Source organism: Mesocricetus auratus, unplaced genomic scaffold (genome assembly GCF_017639785.1).
Source record: "Mesocricetus auratus isolate SY011 unplaced genomic scaffold, BCM_Maur_2.0 Super-Scaffold_100676, whole genome shotgun sequence".
NCBI lineage: Eukaryota > Metazoa > Chordata > Mammalia > Rodentia > Cricetidae > Mesocricetus > Mesocricetus auratus.
Window position 1 is genome coordinate 120178598 of NW_024429266.1, and position 22126 is coordinate 120200723.

Below are 22126 nucleotides of genomic sequence, written 5' to 3' on the forward strand. Positions count from 1 at the left end.
AATCAGCTGATAGTGAGCTGTGGGGCTCAGGATGTAACTCAGTTGGTAGAGTACATGCCTAGAAATTATTGTTTATATGGAACACCATGTGGAATCAAAACCTTCATATTATAGGCACAGGTAAGGGAGAAGAACTCCAAGTCAATGGCAAGAAAACACAAGACCTTCAATATGATTATAGAATAACACTGTCCCAAACAGAGGAAAGACAGACCCACATAAATACAAGAAGCACACAGAACACGTAAAAGTCAAGACCAGACAAGAAAATTTTTATGGTATCTCATAGTTAAACCACTAAGTATACAGAACAGGAAAAGTGTATTGAAAGCTGCAAGAAAAAACTACAAGTCACGAAAAAAGAAAACCCATTAAAAGAACAGCTGACTTCTCAAAGGAAACTTTCAAAGCCAGAAGAACTTGGAGCAATACAAACCAAGTTCTAAATGGCAGCCAACTCAAAATAATATGTCCAGGTAAACTACTGCCATGATTAAAGGAGACAGAACAATTTTCTATATCATAGACAGCCTAAAAATTATATTCAACAAACCAAACCTAAAGTAATACAGGAAGTATTATTTTAGGGTAAAGAGAGGAATGAGTAGAACAGAGACACTGTGGAAATAAATAAGAGTCATAATTATTGAAACAAAAAATGCCACTGAGAACACAACACCAAAAATCAACAACATGATGACTGGAACTAAAACACACACATTCAATAATAATCTAAACTTAAATGGCTTCAATTCTCTACTCAAAAGTCAAAAACTAACTGAATGGATCAATAAACAAAATCTAGCCCGGGCTTGCGTGAAACATGGCGGTCAGCTGGGACCATAGCACTACCGTGACTATATGAAGGAAGGGAAGGTTTCTCTGAAAATTAGGTGACTGAATCAGAAGAAAACCTTAAGTTTGGTGAAAGAGTTAGACACCTTTCCCAAGGTTCCTGACAGCTATGTGGAGAAATCAGCCAGTGGGGGAACATTTTCTCTAATAGAATTTACCACTATGGCTTTATTAACAATAATGGAGTTCTCCACGAATCAAGATACCTGGATGAAGTATGAATATGAAGTAGACAAGGATTTTTCTAGCAAGTTGAGAATCAACATAGACATTACCATTGCCATGAAGTGTCAGTATGTTGGAGCAGATGTTCTGGATTTAGCAGAGGCCATGGTTGCATCTGCAGATGGTCTGTCTTATGAACCAGCAGTATTTGACCTTTCACCCCATCAGAGAGAGTGGCAGAGGATGCTGCAGCTGATTCAGAGCAGGCTGCAAGAAGGGCATTCCCCTCAAGATGTGATATTCAAAAGTGCTTTTAAAAGTGCATCAACAGCACTGCCACCAAGGGAAGATGATTCGTCACTGACTCCAGATGCGTGCAGAATCCATGGTCATCTCTATGTCAATAAAGTAGCAGGGAATTTTCACATAACTATGGGCAAAGCAATCCCACATCCCTGAAGGCATGCACATTTGGCAGCACTTGTCAACCATAATTCGTACAACTTTTCTCACAGAATAGATCATTTGTCTTTCAGAGACCTTGTTCCAAGAATCATTAATCCTTTAGATGGAACTGAAAAGATTGCTGTAGATCACAACCAGATGTTCCAATATTTCATTAGAGTTGTTCCAACAAAGCTACATACATACAAGATTTCAGCTGACACCCATCAGTTCTCTGTGACAGAAAGGGAATGCATCATTAACCATGCTGCAGGGAGCCATGGAGTCTCTGGGGTATTTATGAAATACAATCTCAGTTCTCTCATGGTAACAGTCACTGAGGAACACATGCCTTTCTGGCAGCTTTTTGTAAGACTCTGTGGTATTATTGGAGGAATCTTTTCAATAACAGGCATGTTACATGGAATTGGAAAATTTATAGTGGAAATAATTTGCTGTCGTTTCAGACCTGGATCCTACAAAGCCCGTCCATTCTGTCCCCTTTGAAGATGGCCACACAGACAACCACTTACCTCTTTTATGAAATAATACACATTAGTACCTCCTAGGTGGAGAAAAACTTTTTGCCTGAAACAAAATTCTTTTCTAATAATAAAATGTGCAATATATTCAAAGAAAAATAATATGAGAATCTGGAAACATACTTATTTAAAAAAATAAACAAGAAAAAAATAGCCAAGGAAAAAAACAAGCTGAAGTCGTCCTGTACATGTAGTGTCTGTTACAAATGTCCTAGAAGAAATTATGCAGCTAACGGAAAAGATGGCCCAGCCGGAGTGCCAGGTGAAGATGGCACCTCTGATACTCTCCCCGCAAACGAAAAGCATGGAGAGCAGAGCCTGGAGGATGGAAGAGAAACCATTTTTAAAGAAAAGGGCATTGATAAATGCAAACGTGTGCATCCTTTTGTTTTTAAAAGATATCAGTGTGTCGGGAAGGTGGCGGGCTAGTACGACCCTCGGTGGTGGCGGCGGCGGCGGGAGTCATGGTGGGTGGCGAGGCCACCTTCTCAGTAGAGGAGCTGGTTTCCGGGGTGCGGCAGGTAGATCTACCACATTTCCACCCCTGGGGACAGGCTTAAAAAGGAGGCCAGGGTGGAGGTGACTGAACCATGGCAGCTCTTGAGATTCCTGGTGTTTGCAGCATAGAAGCAGCTGGAATGGAAAGGGACGTGTCTACAAGGGCTTCAAAGAAGTCTTGGTTCTTCCAGAAGCTGTTGCTGTAAAAGTACATGTACATACTTACATATTTATAAACAGCAAACTCTCTGAAATTCCATCAGCATCATCCAAGCCAAACTTTTCTTGAAATGCCTTTTATGTTGTTATAATAATGACAGTGATGGATTTTATAATCTGATTTTTTTTTTTTAGCAGAGTAATTCTGGTTTTTCAATGTAATTCTGGCTTTTGCCCTACCCCCACCCAGTTTTGTCCTTCTGAGGCAAGCCAGATTCTCCTTCTATCTGAACCCACTCTATGCTTGGTCCTCACTGTTGATGGACACCAAAGGACCGCGATGGCCTCGCTGGAGCGCCCCGGCTGCTGGACTATCAGATCTCTGTGGAGGAAATGGGAATCATGTTGCAGGCCTGAAGTAGCCAAGCTAGCTCATAGGAAGGAGGGTGAGTACACAAAAGCATCTGGCCTCAATTTAAAATTCACTGAGGGCCAGTGGGAGAGTGCTTGCTTAGCATGCTTGAGGTCCTGGGCTTGGTCCCAGGTATTGCAGAGGAAAAAATAGCTAGGCAGATTAAAAATTAAATTCCTGGAAGCATATACAGCTTTGTGCAGCTGGCTAGCGGATTTTCTAGACTCTCCTAGGCTGCTCACGTGCCTGCGTTCTCTTTGTTTCTAGAAGGCTTTCAGACTTGAAGAACTGCCTTGCACATTGCTTCTAGGTTGTAGTGCAATCGTGCTTTGCTCTGAGGCGCTGGTATTGATACTCTACCTGACAGCTGATATGTCTGTTCTGAACCCCCTTCCAGTTCCTTCTGTTTAGTCTCACCATTAGGTAAATGCCTGCATTGTGGACAGCAGTAGAACAGAGTGCCACAGCCGGACTCATCATTGGCAGGCCCATTATGGCCACTAAGAGTAGGGGCTGCCTTGGTTTTACATACTGAATTCAGGAAATTGAACACCCAGAAGCTGGGGCCGGTGGTGTCTGGGGTCAGAGCAGTGGGACAACATTCTTGGTGGCTTGAGATGAAGGCCACATCTTTGTGTTTCCTAGCTGTGGTCCCCAGTGACCAGGATAGAGCGGCAGTCAAGACAAACGCTCCCAGGCAATGGAGGTGAGGTTGCCAGTCACAGAGGCCTCGGCAACGTAGTGACCGTGAGCTGAGCTCTGAACTGAGACTTAGTTGTCTCCTAAACGCAGCCTCGCCTTCTTCCATTCTAATCTTTTGTCAAATTTCTGAGGCTTAGAAACAAAAATGGAGGTGATTCACTTTAAAATGTACTTTCTGTATACAACCCCCAATAAAACAGCTTTTCCATTAAAAAAAAGATATCAGAATAAAATGTGTAAAACATATGGAAAACTAGTATAGACTTTAAAAAACTGTAATCTGCTCACATGGTTAATAAAGGAAACAGGGACTGACCCTGTGTTACAGCCATATGAATGTTAAGCCATACTGACAAGACCATGTTGTGCAGTCCTGGGTTCTGATGGAGCTGACTGCTTGCCTTTGAACTCCAGTCGCTGACTTCCTGACTGTTAACAGTTGATTCTTAGAAGATTAAGGTGAAGTTTCCAAAGGGCAGGGCAGAATTATAAGTGCTATGATATGTAACAGGTATCACTCACAGCTTGTCCATGAGACACTGCCGGGAGAAGAAAACACAGTTTAAAAAGATACACGTTACTAATTTGTAAAAAGTTGCTAATTTGTAAAGTACAGTATGCTTGTGAGGAGTGGGAAACTGGATAGCTTCAGGTGGATGAGGCAGTGCTCTGTACAAGCATAGGCACAAGTATAAAACTGGACCAGGAACAGTGTGCTGCCTTCAGGGCTCTGGGCAGAACTGATGAGGCTAAAATAACTTGAGGGAGCCCTGTCAGATGCTGTTAACAACTGCCGAATTCGTGTGCCAGCCAGTTTCCCTCCTGGGATTCTTAAGGGCAGAAGCATCAGTAATCCCCAGCGCAAAATCATTGAGGGAGAGACTGGGTTTCAGTCACTGACCACGGTGGCTTAGAATGTGGTCTGTCACAAATCAAGTGAATGTTTTTACAGATTTTTTTAAAAAAAGCTTTTTTGGAAGAGGGTAGGCCATCAAGCAGGGAGGAAATAGCAGCAAAACACTCAGCATTTTGTAGAAAATTAAAATTTTCGGTTAAAATATACAGTCTTAAGAATTGAGGTTAACTAACAGTGTACTAATGTTTTAAATTTTTAAAAAAATAATCCAGGGAATTTCAAATAATAAATGAGTCTTCTCTGAGGTTTTTGTTTCTTTCTGGTTTTTTGTTTGGTTGGTTTTGCTTTTCCCTTAAATTTTATAGTTGGGCTAGAAACAGAAAGTCTCTCTAGAAGAATTTTGTTAGTGAGAACTGGAATGTTGACCACTTGAGACTGAACGTTGCTTTTCCATGTCTACTGCTAGAAAATTCAGTCAGGTTTCAGGGAAGAAAATACTGATTTAGAATTATTTTCAGTATTATAATGTCTTTAAAAGATTTTAAGTTATTTCTAATTGTTTCCATGTTTTCTAAGTGTCACGTTAAAATCTTATTGAGATGTATCTTTTCCATTAAAATTGACTGGGAATTTGTTTAAAGCAACAAAAGAAAGAAAGAAAGAAAATCTATTTGCTGTCCACAAGAAACATATTTAGTTATAAAGACAGGCTCTACCTTAGAGTAAAGGATGGACAAAGAACTCCAATGAAATGGAACCAGAAAGTAAACAGGAGTCTCTAGCCTAACATCTAACAAAATAGACTTTGAACTAAAGCTAATCAAAAGAAACAAAGAGGTAACCCAGACCTAGAAAGACAAATATGGTATATACTCAATCATAAGTGTATATTAGACATAAAGCAAAGGATATCCAGGCTACAATCCATAGTCCCAGAGTAGCTAGGTAACAAGCGGGACCCTAAGAAGGACACTCTTTTCTTTTTTTGAAACACTTTTTTAAAATTATATATTTAAATTAGAAACAAGCTTGCTTCACATGTCAGTCCCAGCTCCCTCTCCCTCCCCTCCATGCCAACTACCCCCCACCAGCCCCTCCAACCCCCCACCCAATACCCACTCCGTTCCCCAGGGAGGGTAAGGGCCTCCATGGGGGATCTCTAGAGTCTGTCATTTCGGTCTGGGGAAGGCCTAGGCCCTCCCTCAAGTGTCCAGATTGAGAGAACATCCCTCATTGTGGGATGGGTGACCAAAGTCCATTTGTCTGCCAGGGATAAATACCCAAAGCCCCATAGATTGCCTAGGCCTCAAGAAGGACACTCTTAAAATCTCCTAGGTAAACCAGGAGGGGGTAGAAGGGAGGGAATGGAGGATGGGAACATGAGGGATTGAGATAACCAACTTTTGAGAGGGACAGAGAGGGAGAGCAATGAAAGAGATATTGTGATAGAGGGAGCCATTATGGGGTTAGGGAGAAACGTGGTGCTAGGGAAATTCCCAGGAACCCACAATGATGACCCCAGATATGACTCCTAGCAATAGTGTACTGAGAGGGTGCCTGAACTGGCCTTCCCCCTAGTGAACATCCTAATTCCCATCATAGAGTTGACATCCAGTAACTGATGGAAGCAGATGCAGTGACCCACAGTCAAGCACTGGGCTTAGCTCCTGGAATTCAGGTGAAGAGAGGTAGACAAGATCATATGAGAAGGGGGGTTGTCAAGATTATGATGGGGAAAACCACAGAGACAAATGACCTGAGCTGGCGGTAGCTCATAGACACTGCACTGACATCTGGGGAACCTGCATGGGACCAAACTAGGCCCCCTGAATATTGGTGACAGTCATGTAACTTGATCCATTTGGGGAACCCCTGGCAATTGGACCAAAACTTATCCTGGGTACATTAACTGGCTTTTTGGAGCACATTACCTGTGTTGTAATGCCTTGCCAAGTCTGACTCTGGGGAACGGAGTGGGGGTTGGGTTGGGGGTTGGGGGGGCTGGTGGGGGGTAGTGGGCATGGAGGGGAGGCAGAGGGAGCTGGGACCGACATGTGAAGCAACCTTGTTTCAAATTTAAATATATAATTTTAAAAAGTGTTTCAAAAAAAAAAGAAAAGTGTCCTTCTTAGGGTCCCCCTTGATACCTAGAAAAGAAACATAAGAAGTGCTCTAAAACTATTTCTACAAAGCAAGTATAACTCTAATACTAAAACCAAGTACTGACACAAGAGAAAGAAAATTATAAGTCAATCCCCCTGATGAACATAGACTCAAAAAGACTCAATAAAATACTTGCAACAGAATAGAGATATACATAAAAAAGAGTATCTATACAACATTAAAAGTTGGTTTAATCCCTGAAATGTAGAGATGGTTCAATATACACAAGTCAATAAATGTAATAAACCACATACATGCACTTATTGACAAAAATCACATGATCATCTCTATTGATGCAGTAAAAAGCCTTTGACAAAACCCAACATGCACTCATGACAAAAGTCTTAGAAAATATAGGGCTAGAGGGACCCATCCCTCAACATAATAAAAGCTAGTTATGAGAAAGCCACAGCCAAGCCAACATCATCCTAAACACAGAAAAACTTGAAGCCGTTCTACTGAAGTCAGGAAGGAGACAAGAATGCCTACCTTCCCCATGCCTTTTCAACATTGTGAAAAGGACAATTATGCCAAAATCTATTGACAAATTCAATGCAATTAATCAAAATCTCCATCTTATTCTGACAGAAACAGAAAAACTATCCTAAAGTTTTCATGAACCACAAAAGACCCTGGATAACCTGTCAATCCTAATAAAAAAGAACAGAGATGGAGAGATCACAATTCCAGTTCTCAAGACATATTAGAGTCACAGTAAAACAAAAAACATATAATAGACATGTAAACCAATGGAAAAAACAAAGACCCAAACATGAGTACATAGGACTTCAGCCATTTAATATTTGATGAATATGCCAAGAACACACATGAAGAAAAAGAAAGTATCTTCAACAAGTGATTCTGGGGAAATTGGATATCGTACTTGCAAAACAATGAAGTTAGACCAGTATCTATTACCTTGCATAAAAGCTAACTCAAAATGGATCAAAGACCTAACTGACAGAATTAATCATAGGCAGTACACTACATGATATAGGTGTAGGGAAAGATTCCTGAATAGGACTCCATTTGCCCAACAAGAAAGGCAAAAAACTGACAAGTTGGAAATGATAAAAATAAAAGATTCTGTACAGTTATAGAGAAAATCAACCAGGTGAAGAGAAAGCCTATAGAAAGCAATAGAATCTTTGCCAGTTATATATATGACAGAGGTTTAATATCCAAAATATACAAAAAAACTCAAGAAGCAAATAGTCAAAAAGAAAAATGATACATTCACAAAATAGGCCTTAGACAGAATAGAGTATTCTCAAAAGAAGAAAATGAAATGGCCAAGAAATACCCCAAATAAATTATATCAGCAATTATGGAAATGCAAATCAAAACAACTTTGACATTTTATAATACCCTTCTAAGAATAACAAAGATAAACAAAACAACTGACAACAAATGCTGGAGGTAATCCAGGAAAATGGAACCTTCATTTACTGTTGGTGGGATTGGAAACTGGTGTAGCAACTATGGAAATCACTGTGGAGAATTCTTAAAAGGCTAAAAATAAATCTACCATATGACCTATCTATCCCATTCCTCAGCATATGCCCAAAGGATTGGACATGACACTCCACAGATAAGCTTGTTAATTGCTCAAGCATGTTAATTGCTGCTCTAATCACAAAATAGCTCAGAAATGAAAACAACCTAAATGCTCTAGAACCAACTAATGAATAATGACAAGGTGGTGCATGTACACTGAGAAATACTATTCAGCTGTAAAGAAAATGAAATCATGAACTTTACAGTTAGATGGATGGACCTAGAAAAGATCATATTAAGTGAGATCAACTAGACTCTGAAAACAAATACCACATTTTCCCTCTTACAAAAAAGGTGGGCGAAGGGCAAAAGGAACTAGCAAGATACAAATGATCTGATAGGAGAAATTTGGAAAGGAAGATTTCTTAGGGAAATGAGGTTAAGTACAGGAAAAGAAGAGAGGTGGGTAAATGGATATCCAGTGCATAAATGTACATATATAGTCTCAATGAACCTTTCTTATCTGGTGCTGACAGTGCTCCCTCCAAAAGTCAAGTACAACTTCCTCCATTACCAACTAACAAAAATCTCAATACCAAACAAGAGAAGCCCTCTCTTTAGTTGTTGGCCAGGAATGCCTAAGAGACTCCCAAAATATACACCCTATTGCTGTTGTCCTTTTCTATCTCCCAGAAGTGGAAGGTAAGTCTCTATTGCTGAAGATACTATGTACTTCCTACAGAGGTCCCAGAGGCCCCTGAACTAGAACTGACCTGAACACTCCCTCTCTGAAGACTAGCTTTCATGGAATCAGAAGGTGCATGCAAACTTTCAAAGGAGGCAAGCAAAAGCACTAGTGAGAACTTATGCTGGAGAGAGTGTGGAATAAGGGGAACACTCCTCCACTGATGGTGGGAGTGCAAACTTATACAGCCACTTTGGAAATAAGGATGGTGGTTTCTCAGAAAAACTCAATCCACCTCAAGACCTAGCAATGCCACTCTTGGGCATATATCCAAAGGATGTACACTCATACCACAAGGACATCTGTTCAGCTATGCTCATAGCAGCATTATCTGTAATAGCCAGAACCTGGAGCAACCTCGATGCTCCTCAACCAAAGAGTGGATAAAGAAAATGTGGTACATTTACACAATGGAGTCCTACACAGTGGAAAAAAAACAATGGAATCTTGAAATTCACAGCCAAATGTATATAACTAGAAGAAACCATCCTGAGTGAGACAACCCAAAGATGTTCATAGAATTTCACATAAATTATGCTTGTATTTCCTCAAAAAAGCATTACATGGCATCAGAAAAATGTATTCACAAAACAAATATGGAAAGGGCATTATGGTGATTTGAAAGAGGTTGCTCCCATAGGTACATATATTTGAATCCTTGGTGGAACTGTTTGAGAGGGATTAGGACATGGGGCTTGTTGGAAGAGGTGTGTCACTAGGGGTAGCTCTCACTTTGCCTCTGGCTGCAGATTAAGATGTGAGTTCTCGGCTGTTCCTTCAGTCTACCATCATGAACACTAACACTGAAAGCACAAGCCAGATTAAGTGCTTTCTTTTATAAGTTGCCTTGGATGCAGTATTTTATCATAGTGATTGAAAAGTAATTAAGACAGGCATCTTTGCAGTCAATGTTTAATTACAGACATGCGTTTCCATTAAATGTCAGGTTCTGAATCACCTTCTGGGAATTATCTTTCTATATATTTCCCTTTAAAAATTCTTTGCAGGGGTCTCAGGGATGGGACAGAGAGGAACATATGGCAGAAAAAAAGCAGTCCTTAGCTTTGACTATGATGAGATTCAAGCCACATTACCTCAAGACACGACTAAAAACGATCAGACTGTGCCATGAGTAAACCACTTTGGTACAATGATTATTTTGACATGAAAGATACTGAGAACTGGTCAGAGCAGAAAATGCCCTTTAATTTCCCTTAAATTTCATAGTGGTTTGAGTGAGAATGATCCCCCTAGGCTCAGATGTTTGAGCATGTGGTCCCCAGCTGGTGGTGCTATTTGGGGAGGCTTACGTGCATCCTCATTAGAGGAAGCATGTCTCCGGGAGCTTGCGTTGAGAGTTTAGAGACTCTGCACCACTTCCCGTTAGCTCCCTCTGCTTTGTGTTTGTAGTTGAGAAGTGTGCAGTCAGCTTCTCCTCCTGCTGCCATGACAGCAACCTGCTGCCACCCGCTGCCATGCTGTCGGCACTGCAACGGATTGCCGTCCTCTGGAACTACATGTCAAAGTAAACCCTTTCTTCTCTAAGTTGCCTTGGTCATGGTGCTTTATCACAGCAACAGAAGAGTAATTAATACAAATCCCTTAAAATTTTAAACATCCTTTGTGCAATATATATATAGATATAATATAAATATATGGAAATTTTCATTAGTAAATATATCAGTGCAAGATCTACCCCAAACATAACTTTTGAACTCAGTGATATGCACCCTATCACTGAGCTCACACGTATAGCAACCGGAAAGGTTTTCATCTGCACAGGGTAACCTTTAGTCACCATACATTCCCACTCCGAAGTTTCCACCTCACTCTAGAATTGTCAAACATAATTCTTACTGTGGAAGTTTCACCACAGCCCCTGGCATCCATACACCTAAAGAGTCTGGGATGTTACGGTGGAAGGTCCACCGAAGCCCCCTCCCCTATCTTTCTCCAAACCCTGCTGCATCTCAGAAATCCCACCAAATGATGACCCCTACCCCAGAGATACTCAAGACCACTGCCACAGGGTATTTAAACTGCCCTCCCCCCAGAAAACAGACTCATGGTTTTCCAGTTTCTATTTCCTGTCCCCTTCCTGGGCAGCTGGAAGGTCATTGAGAAACATTGTATCCATTAAACGTGGGTGCCGGAAGTTGGTGGCTCATGCCTTTAATCCCAGCACACGGGAAGCAGAGGCAGGTGGATCACTGTGAGTTCGAGGTCAGCCTGTTCTACAGAGCGAGTGCCAGGATAGCCTCTAAAAGCTACACAGAGAAACCCTGTCTCAGAAAAACAAAAATGTGGGCTTTTTCTAATTGTTTGATTTAGTCAAATTTGGATTGCTGCATCGGCGGAGAGGCTTATCCGGGTTGGGAAACTTTTCACTTACTTCTTTCAGTAACCCAGAATGGTATATGTTAGCTTCAATCTCTTGGCTACTTCTTTGAGGTGTTTGTTTGTTTGTGAGCCAGGGTCACGAACCATGACCCTGGTTCATCAGCCATTGTACTGGCAGCAACCATCCTGCCTCAGAATCCTAGGTGCCAACATTAGAAGCACGCTACACCATGACCGAATTGAGTCTCCTATTTTTGTGGGGATTGCTATTTGCACAATACACAAATTGTTTTACTCTGGTTAGTATATCAATTTGCTTTTAGGCCAGCTAGTAAAACCTAGAAAAAAATAATTCTTTCTCCTCCACAGTTATTAATTCTTGACTTCCTTCAGTTGCACATACCAGGCAGTGTGGCCAAACAGCAGCATCAGTTTCACAGAACTGGAGCGACTGCCCTAAAAAAAACTCTCCTGCAATTCCAAGAGGAACAGAGGAAACAATATCCCTTGAATGACACTAGGCAAGTAAACGACTGCAAGTCTGACTGCTCACACTGCTGAGGAAAGTACGCTTAACTAGGGTGTACCCCGGGGCTGAGAAGGGAAGACCCTTAGCACACAGACATGCCCAGGAAACCTAGACCCTGGCCTTCCAGCTCACGATGGTACTGCGCAAGTCAGACGCGGCGCCGCTGAGGCCGCTGGGCATTGTAGTCCATGTTGGCAGAGTCAGGGCGCAGTTTCTGAGTGGGCCGTGGTTGAAGTCTCTTTCCCTGGGACAGGGCTTTGGGTATTGTCCCGTGTGTGTCTGAGAGTTCTTACTGTGTACTATAGGTACGGCCTAGCGTTTGGAGCGCTGGCATTCTGGATTACACATGCGCCCCTTCTCAGCAGCGAATTACCGAGGTGCCCTTCCGGGTCTTTGCGGCGTAGCTCTGGCGACAGGGTCAGAGGAAGTCCCGCCCCCGCAGTAGGGGTGGGGTTCCGGACACGAATCGCGTTGTCCCCGCCCCGCTGTCCCCCGCCCACCACCTCCTCTGGGCGGGGCCTCCCCGGTCTCCGCCGCGCGGGGCGGAGCTCCGGGCGAGAGTGCCGCGTGCCGCCGCGCCCCTGGGCTCGTCGCTGCCGGTTTGGGGCTCTAGCGCCGGGCGCTCGCGGGCCTGTCCATGGACCGCGCAGCCGTGGCGCGGGTGGGCGCGGTGGCGAGCGCCAGTGTGTGCGCCGTGGTGGCGGGCGTGGTGCTGGCCCAGTACATATTCACCTTGAAGAGGAAGACGGGCCGCAAGACCAAGATCATCGAGATGGTGAGTGTGCGGGCGCAGCGGCTCGCACGCGGGCTGCCGGAGCAGCGTGGGCCGAGCGCGGCCCTGCGAGGGAGGGCTGGCTGCACGCGTGCTCATGCTCGACCGTGTCTGTTTGAAAGAACAGGGCGAGTAGATGCTCCGAGATAACTACCCCATGCTGCAAAACCCGTTTCTCCAGAGCTAATCTCAAATCCGCAGCCGCCTCCAAGAGGTGCAGCTAATCCGATTCAGACTCTTGTCCAGGAGTCGTTTTTTTTTTTGCATCCAGGCTGCCTTGAGTTTATGTTATGAAAACAGCATCTTCAGTGTTTTTAGAAATACCAACCAGCTAGTGGGATATTGGAATAGCTCGAGTATTTGAATGTTCTTCCTTGTCGAATGCTCCAAAAAAGTGTTCTTGTGTCGCTCCCCCAGAGCTCCTGCGTGAATCCTATTAAAAAAAGTTCCTTTAAGAATTATTTACAGCTTCGTTGGAGTTGTTTTGTCTCCAGAATTCCATTTAAGGTACATTTATTTAAAAGTGATTTGTTCCCAGGTAGGGTATGTTTCTTTGAGGTTTTTGTTTTAATGGTACTTGTTGACTTGAGAGTGATGGGTGTGACTTCTTTGCTGGAGTACAAGTGAACATGCGGAACCAAAATGTAAAGTTGACAATATTGCTGTTCTAAACAATATTTTAGGTTGCATGTGTGTTATCAGAGCTTACTTTCCTCTGGTTACAAACACCTTGTGTCAGAAGTTTTGCTGTCTTCGTAAAGAACTTAGATGACTTTATTTTGCTCCTTATTCAAAATTTATAATCCATCAGTGGGGAAAAAAAAGCTGATTTCCCCATCTTTCTATGAACTGGTTTTCCACAGAATCTCAAGGAAGGGTTTGGTTTTCTTGTGGAAAAATATTGAAGGTCCATCAAGAATGCCAGCTTTACTTGCTTGTACCCTACAAATCGGTCCATCTTTGCGTGTACACATAGTGCATTGTTTCAAGTAAGCTGTAATATGTAGCTGTCATGTTTGTTTTGTTTTAGTTTTGTAATTGTAGTTGATTGTTCCTTTAGATGGGAGAAGTATTAGAATGAAATGTGGATTCCAGCTCTGGTCCTATCTCTTTATAATAGTCTTGACTTAGGGGTCTGCTGTGCCCACTTTATGCCCTTCCTACACAGACTTTGTAGAAACCCAGGGATATCCATTGAATATTGCTGTTCTGGTCACAGATAATATATAACTACCTAAGGTAGGCTAGGGGGAAAATGACACCAGTTGTGACCTTCTGAACCCATGGTGATCCTCTTGTCTCAGCTACCTGGATACAGGATTACATGCATGAGCCACCCTGCCAACCACGACAGTTTTAATTGAAAGACATTAGGGAACGCTGGTGAGCTATGCATGTCATAGTGGAAAAGTCCAGTAACATAGCAACCTAGATATCTGGAGAAAACCAATTAGAAGGCATACTAGAAGTATTCTGAGAGATAAGACAGCCTATTTAGCAAAGTTGGCTAGTGCTTTGCAAATTTAATTGTCCTCTTGCTCCCTGAATCTGTATTAACATCTACCCTTACTTACTAGTGGAGATTTCAACACACAGACACCCTCTATACTGGGTATAGTCCCCGGGGCTAATTTATACCTTCTAGACAAGCATACCTACTTCATTAGCGTCCCCAGCCCCCACCCCCTTCTGAGACAGGGTCTTTCTAAATTGTTTATCCTTGTCTTGAGTTTGCAATCCTGCCTCAATTGATTACAGGCATGCACCTCCAAGACCAGCTCCGGATTTCTCTTTTTCACACCTACAGTCTCTTAAGAGTACTATGTGTCACCGGGCGGTGGTGGCGCATGCCTTTAATCCCAGCACTCGGAGGGAGAGGCAGGCGGATCTCTGTGAATTCGAGGCTGGACTGACAGCCTCCAAAACAATACAGAGAAACCCTGTCTCGTAAAACCAAAAAAAAAAAAAAAAAAAAAAGATTACTATGTGTCATTATCAAACACTTTCTCTATGCATTTTGATTTAGAACAATATAGATTTACAGTAGTATGAACAAGTGTTCTCACATACCACATACTAGTCTCCCTTGTTATTAACATCTTGTGTGATTCATTTGATGCAGTTAATGAACAAATATTGACACATTATTACCTGGCCAAGTTTGGTTTTTGTTTTGTTTTTTCAGATCTCCTTTACTTTTACTAATGTCTTTCTCTGTTCTAGGAGCCCCTCTTGGGTACACAGTGCACTTAGTCATCCCAGCTGCTTATCTTACCCCACGCTGGTCCTCTGCACATGTGTCCCACCCCTGACCTGCACCCCAACCTCCTTATCGCTTCTTGCCCGGGGCACTTTCTCTACTCCGCTTGTTTTTGCTCCTCACACTTCCGAGTTGTTACGGATATATATTTTGCAGAATGTCCTTGGTTGGATTTTACCAGGGTTTTGTCTCATGATTAACTAGGATTGTGAGGGTTTCTCAGAGGGTGACTAGTGAAGTGTTACTTTCATCACATAGCAAGGGTGCATGCTGTCCGCCTAACGTCTAACTTGTAGCTATCTCTGGTGGAAGAACGTTTGTCAGCAGTCTCCACGGTCAGTTATTTTCCATCTCCTACTCATGAAGTGCCCTTTGGAAAGACATTCATAAGAGAAGTTTGTGTTTACAGTAGAGTTACAGGTCACATCCTTGGGAGTAAAGTATCTGCATGAACTACTTGGGGTTATTCTGTACTGGAAATTGTTTATGCATCAGTACAGGCTCATAGATATTTCTCTTACATTTGGAGTCAAAATGCAGTACTACTTCATTTGTTGCTAATACTGTTCCCATTTGACCACTGAGAGCTCTGTCAGTTGGGTCTTCTGTCTTTCTCACATTTCATCAAATCCATAAATGTTTTCCAGATAAAAATGAAATAGTGGCTGCCCCGTAAATGAAATGGCAAGGAGTGACAAAGGCCGGGCTAGGTATTCAGGTTGTTTTGTTTTGAAACATCCTTGCCATGTTGCCTATGCCTGTCTTAGAGCCCTGTTCTGAACTGACCTCCAACCCTATGTTTTCCTTTAGCTAGGACTATAGATGTGTGTTATTACCTGGCCTTTAGGACAGGGGTTTTACAGACTCTCGACCATTTGCCATACCCACCCAGAGCTTCTTTTAGTAATGTACTTCTAGTGATCTAAAAGGGTTTGGAATTTTTTGGTGGTGGTGGTGGTGGTGTACTTGATTTTAAAAACAACTGAAACATCAGCAAGATAGTTCAGTGAGGCACTTGGTGCCAGGCCTCATCATCTGGACTTGATACCCAGAACGAATGGGATTAGGGGGAACAACACCAACTTGCAGGTTATCCTGCAATCTCCACATGCTCAGCCCTGTGTCCCCCTCCCTCAAACACCATAGAATAGTAAATGTGATTAAATTTTTCTGACGATACAATTTTGAGGCAGTTGAAATTATATCAGTTTTAGTGGTCCTTAAGATTTGCTAGTTTATTGAAATGGGGTCTTTCTCCTTGTGTAGCTTAGGTTTGTCCAGGGACTTGAGAGTCCTCCAACCTCAGCCTCCAGAATGCTGGGATTACAGCATTGCTCTGCCATGCCCAGATTTCCATATGCTCTGTGCTGTCAGGACAGCAAGGTCATCCTTGGGTTAATTTCTGCATTATCAGGGTTGCTCCCTGCAGCAGCATTGAGTCATTGAGACAAGATGAACTATATCCTGTTGCTCGACACACAACTTGACAGATCAGGTGCCACCAGGGTGTGTGTCTCTGCGAGAAAACATTTTCAAAGAAGTATATAAAAATATGAATATATGTTAGCATTACAAATGAACATTTATAATAGATTTTTAAAGTTTTCTGTACTAGGAATTGAACCTATTGCAGGCTAAGCAAGCCCTTTACAAGCCCATTTACATTTTTTATTTGGAGACTGAGTCTCAAAAAATTGCCCAGGCTGGCCTTGAATTTGCATTTCTCTTTCCTGGTCTCTAGATTCACTGGGATCACAGGTGTGCACCACTAGGTCTGTGACTGTAGATTTTAATGGTAAGTAATGGTGACTCTGGGGCTACAGAGATGGCTCAGTGGTTAAGAGCACTTGTTGCTTTTACAGAGGACCGGCATTTGGTTTGCAGCAGGCACAGGATGGCTCAACACAATCTCTGACTTCAGCCCCAGAGTGTCCAGTGCCTTCTTCTGGACTCTTTGGGCAACAGGCATGCACATGATGTACAGACATGGGGTCCACAAACACTCATACACATAAAATGAACAAATCCAATTTTTAAAAGAAATATGGTGATTTTGAATCCCAACTAAGTGAAATGTTAGCAAGAAATGCCAAAAAAAAAAAAGAAAGAAAAAAGAAAAGAAAAGAAAACAAACCAAACAGCAGCAACAAAAATCTCCAAAACAAGGTTTGATGCTTCCCATCAGTAGAACCTGCATCAAAACTTGTGCTTACAGTGTTTAGATCTCAAAAGCCCATAGACATTGGGGTTTTGCTTTTTAGTTTTTAAAATTAGTATTGTATGTATGCGTATGATACAGGAGGGGCACACACACATACTTACAGAGATCAGAGGACAGCTTGAGAATCTGTTGTGTCCTTCATGGACGCAGGAGAGCAGACTCGGGTCGCACATGTTGCAGGTGCCTGTACTCCCTGAGCCATCTTGTGAGCCCTTGTGTTGTTTTCTAAGACAGGGTCTTTCTGTGTGGCCAGACATGCATGGAACACAGAATAGTCCTGCCTCAGCCTTCCAAGTATGGGACAGAAGGCCTCTTTTTCAATTCATAATGCTCCTAATTGCCATGTGCCAAACACTCTCCTCTAAGATCAAGAAATCTGGAAGACTCAAAACAAAAAGATTGCTTGCTGGCAATGTCATGGGGCCATGGAACTGTAGAAATTCTGTTGTGACAATATGTATGCTTCAGCTTCAGTGGCTTTCTGCTCAAGATGTTGGTTAAAGCATCATCTAACAGACTGTTCAACAAGAGTAAATCTTTGTTTTATTATTGTACATGTTGTATGCATGTCCATACACACATGCCACAGTCCATGTATGGAGGTCAGAGGACAATTTGTGGAATCAGTTCTCTCCTAGCTTTGCAGGGGACCTGGGGGGAGGGAACTCAGGCAACCAGCCTTCACGACCAGCCACTTTTAAAATGCCGTAAGATCTCCCCAAGAGTAAATCTTTCTTCTAAATTCAGACACCTTCCCAGAGCAGGGTCTGTGTCTCTAGTTCTAGATGGCCATTCCTTGGACAAGAGCCGCTCGTAATCAGTGGACAGAGACTGCCCCAGCGCAGAGAAGACTGAGTATGGTTGACCAGAAGCACCCTGCTCACACACACACACACACACACACACACACACACACACACACACACACACACGCGTCTTTATAGTTTTTAAGACTTAAGAAAGCAAGACAGACACATTAGTAGCAAAGTGGTTTTCTAAGTGGATATACAGTATCTTTCCCCAGCCCAGGCATTACAACTGCATACCCTTGTGGAGCCCAGTAAGAATGGGAACATTGGGTCAAACAGCTCAGTACTCAGACCGTTGCCTTTCAACTTGTAAGTGGTGTGGCCTTGCACAGGTTGCCTGTGCTCTCACTGCACCTGAGCAAACTGTAACTTGGAGAGTTCTCTCTAAGCCGGGGACTGTTTCCACGTCAGTGAGAGAAGAGTACTGTTCCAGACTGAGTGGACCCTTTGTGGGTTAGGATGGAAATCCAGTACATACTAAAGTTCTAGGGTCTGAAGCAGAAGCAAGGTGACGGTCTAGAGAAAGAGGTACAGAGGCTGCCCTGTAGGCAGAGAAGGCCCGATGTGGGTATAGCCAGCTGTCCTTCAGGGAGAGTGTAAAGAGCTGTGCGGTTTCCAGATCTCCAAGTTCACCTGCACCACTGTACACTTGGCTCAAGATGTGCCTGTGCTTGCGGTGCGGACTCTTCCGGAGTCCCCTGTGGACAGTTCTAGGTCAGACTTATCATTTGTGTGGCCTTAGATGGAACCTGTTAGCCAGGGCCTCTTGTTTTATCTGTTGGGAAAGACAACCAACTAAACGGCAGGAAAAGACTGAAATGCATGCCAAGAGAGCCAAGGAAGAAAGCTTTATTAAGGCAGGCTACAGCTCCCTTCAGGTTGGGAGCCTGCCAGCCGTGAAGTGGGGAGAGGCCCCCGGGAACTCCCATTTTCTTACCATCTTGTCCAAACATGTGTCCTTGTGCAGCCTTCCCTCAGTTTTTCCCTTGAGAAAGGAAGTAGCCTCTTAGGAAACCCCACCTACTCTCTCTATACCCATTTGACCTCCCAGAATATCTTTTTAAATTGAATGAAAAGACATTTGCCTGTTCTTCCAGATTAGTTTTTTAACTTTTTAGTTTTGTTTTGCTTTATGCTTTTTTGCATTTTAAAAATGGTGTGTGTGTGTGTGTGTGTGTGTGATGTGATGTGATGTTTGCAAGTGTCATACAAGTCAGATGTCATTGTTGCAAGTTTCCTCTATTGCTGTCCACTCCATTATTTTTTGAGACAGACTCTCACCGAACTTAGCTGATTTTAGCTTGACTGGCTGAACAGTAGGTCCTCCAAAGCCTGCTCCCCTCTCAGCAGCCTCTCTACACATACCTATGTGCTCCTACCCCACTTCCTGAGTGCTGGGATTAAAGGCATGCACCACTACTCCTGGCCAAAAGTAAAGATTTTAACAAATATTGTGTGTGTTAAGGAACTTGGATTTTATGGCGTTAGTACACTGCTGGTGTCTACAGGCTTGTTGTTGAACTGAGGGCTTGTTCAACAACCCAACCTGTGGGGTGCTGCAGGCGTTTTCTTTACAATTAATGGTTGCCAGTAGTAACAGGTGGAGAAGACTCAATTCTCTTTCCCTTCTCTGTCTTGACCTGCTAGCTGTTGCTTTGGACTTTATGTGTATGACATAAAGGAAAAGGAGCCAGGTGTTAACCCACACCTTTAATCCCAGCACTCGGAGGAGGCAGAGGCAGGTGGATCTCTGTGAGTTTAAGACCAGCCTGGTCTACAGAGCAAGCTCCAGGGCAACCTCCAAAACATTACTGAGAAACCCTGTCTCGGGAAAAAAAAAAGTCATTGAGAAAAAGGGACAGCATGGAGGAAATGTTTTAAATTTAGGTAGTCCTTATTTGACAAATTAATTGTATTGTCTTGGCTTGCAAGTTAATTAGTTGGGATTTGTTGTTGGGCACAGAGAATTGAGCCCACACCTCACACGGGAAAGCACACACTCCACTACTCAGCCATCTTCACAGCTTCATGCAAGATATTTCAAATTGCCTGTTTCTGGGGCCAGGAAGATAATTTCCACAGCCGAAAGTGCCTATCACCAAGCCTGATGACCTCAGGTCCATCCCTGGGACTCACACGGCAGAGAGAGAGACCCAACATAGGCTGATTGTCCTCTGACCTCCGTCTGTATAGGTATTAAAGGAGTGTGTGAGTGTGTGTGTGTGTGTGTGTGTTGCTGTTCTCAGCCCTAGGGATTCATTATTCAAGGAAAGTATTCTGTTTCTTAGCTGTACCCCCAGGTCCAGTGTTAACCACCCTGAGAACAAAACCTTCACCTCATCATTCCTCCATGTTTAGGAAGTTACCTTTGTTTTTTTTGTAATGAAAATGAAAGCCATATAGAGTATGGCATTTTCTGACAGTTATCTACTTGTTTGTTTATTCATATATGACTGCAAAGCAAATCTGTTATTTAGAGACTTATCTAACTTCTAGTTCCACGTGGTATCCTTACAAGCCATGATTTGGTTTTTATCCTGGAAAATGAACTGAGGTCTGATAGTTTAGCAGAAGTATGGATAGGGAGAAGGTTGTCCTAGTAACAGAGGTTTAGAGATTAACGTTTTTTTAAATAGATAAATAGATTGTGTCTTCCAGGTAGATTGATACCTGGTTAAGGTTAAGGAGGTCATTTGTAACTGGATATACCAAAAGATGTCACCATGATCTCCTTCACTTTCCGGTCCTCAGTTTTCCAAGCAACTTATGATGCAAGCGTCAAGAAAAGAAGGGCAAGAACCCCAGTAGTAAGACAAGAGCCATGAGGTACCACCAACCAGGTAGTGCTTTACCCTACAGTAGGATAAAGGCCCAGTCTGGAGTATGGGGACTGAGTGGAAGAAGGGGTACCCCACAAAGAAGTCCATACCAACTTCTGGGGTGGTTTGAGTGACCACGGCTCCCATGGCTCATATGTTTGAATGCTTGGTCCCAGTTGGTGGAACTGTTTGGGAAGGATTAGGAGGAGTGGCCTTGTTGGAGGAGGTGTGACACTAGGGATGGGCTTTGGGATTTCAAAACTCCACACCATTCCCTATTAGCTCTTTCTTGTGCTTGTGATCAGAAGTAAGTTCTCGGCTATTGCTCTAGCAAGCCATGCTTACCTGCCTGCTGTTGTATTGCGCTCCTCAATGATGGTCATGGACTCTAACTCTGTGGAACCATGAGCTTGAAATTAAACACTTTTCCTTTTTTAAGTTCCTTGGTCATTTTGTTTTGTCACAGCAGTGGAAAAGTAACTAAAACAGCTTACTTCTCCAATACCAGGATTTTACACCGTGTGTTTTTATTATGATGATTCATTTCAGATTAGGTAGAGCACTCACTGAAATTCATGTGAAGGGAGGATCCTACACCAAGGAAAATATCATCATGAATCATCAGGAACTAAGGGGTTGCCTTTGTTAAAAAGATAGTACTCATAGTACTCACTTTATACTTAAGTAGGAGTGGAGGGAGGAGGGGAGAGAGAAAGAGACAGAGAGGTTTAAGTATTTTTACAGTAGTGTTCTGTCTCTGTGTGTGTGTGTGTGTGTGTGTGTGTGTGTGTGTGTGTGTGTGTGTGTTTTGTAGTTATGTTTCAGAGAATACAGCTTAGAACCAAGTTGGAAGATGAAGCAAAGTCTGAAAATTAAGTAAGAGCTATGAACTTGTTTCATTTTGAAAATGAAGGTGGTTTATGAGGTACATTGTTCAAGTTTGAGGAAGAGGGAAGTACTGATAAAAATAAACCCAAAGGTCACAGACTTTAAAAAGAATAAACAAACCTAATTTGTGAGAATCATCCCTTCAAGGAAGTAGGAAATGATACTGATGGCAGTATTTGAGGAGTAACAGTCAACTAGTCAAGGTTCAAGAAAATGTATTTTAGGATACGAGGTGTAAGTGTGCTAAACTCCTGACATTGACCTTATATCTCTATGGCTAACGTTCTGTGGAATTGCCTGAACGTAGGCAAGTACTCTACCATGGAGCCACATTCTCAAATTAGCAAATATTTGAGAAGTGTTTGTAGCAGGCTGTAAGACTTTGTTCTTCTAACCAATGTGTCATGCTTCCTTTACATTATCTTCATGCCACAGCAGACCACATTTTCA

General features: G+C 42.7%; 1 protein-coding gene and 1 pseudogene across 2 annotated transcripts in view; both read left to right on the top strand.

Annotated features, from left to right (window-relative positions):
• The first annotated feature begins 841 nt into the window (after nucleotides 1-841).
• On the top strand, nucleotides 842-2105 carry LOC101843023 (annotated as a pseudogene).
• Nucleotides 2106-12465: 10360 nt separating this feature from the next.
• The window catches only part of Nt5c3a (5'-nucleotidase, cytosolic IIIA), a 38792-nt gene continuing 29131 nt past the window's right edge, over nucleotides 12466-22126 (top strand). Inside the window, exon 1 of one of the 2 annotated variants that reach the window (XM_005087411.4) lies at nucleotides 12466-12682. In XM_005087411.4, the coding sequence (XP_005087468.1) occupies nucleotides 12545-12682 (138 nt within the window). In that variant the 5' untranslated portion in view covers nucleotides 12466-12544. The remainder of the gene's footprint in view (nucleotides 12683-22126) is intronic. The other variant, XM_013126232.3, reaches the window with a different exon arrangement.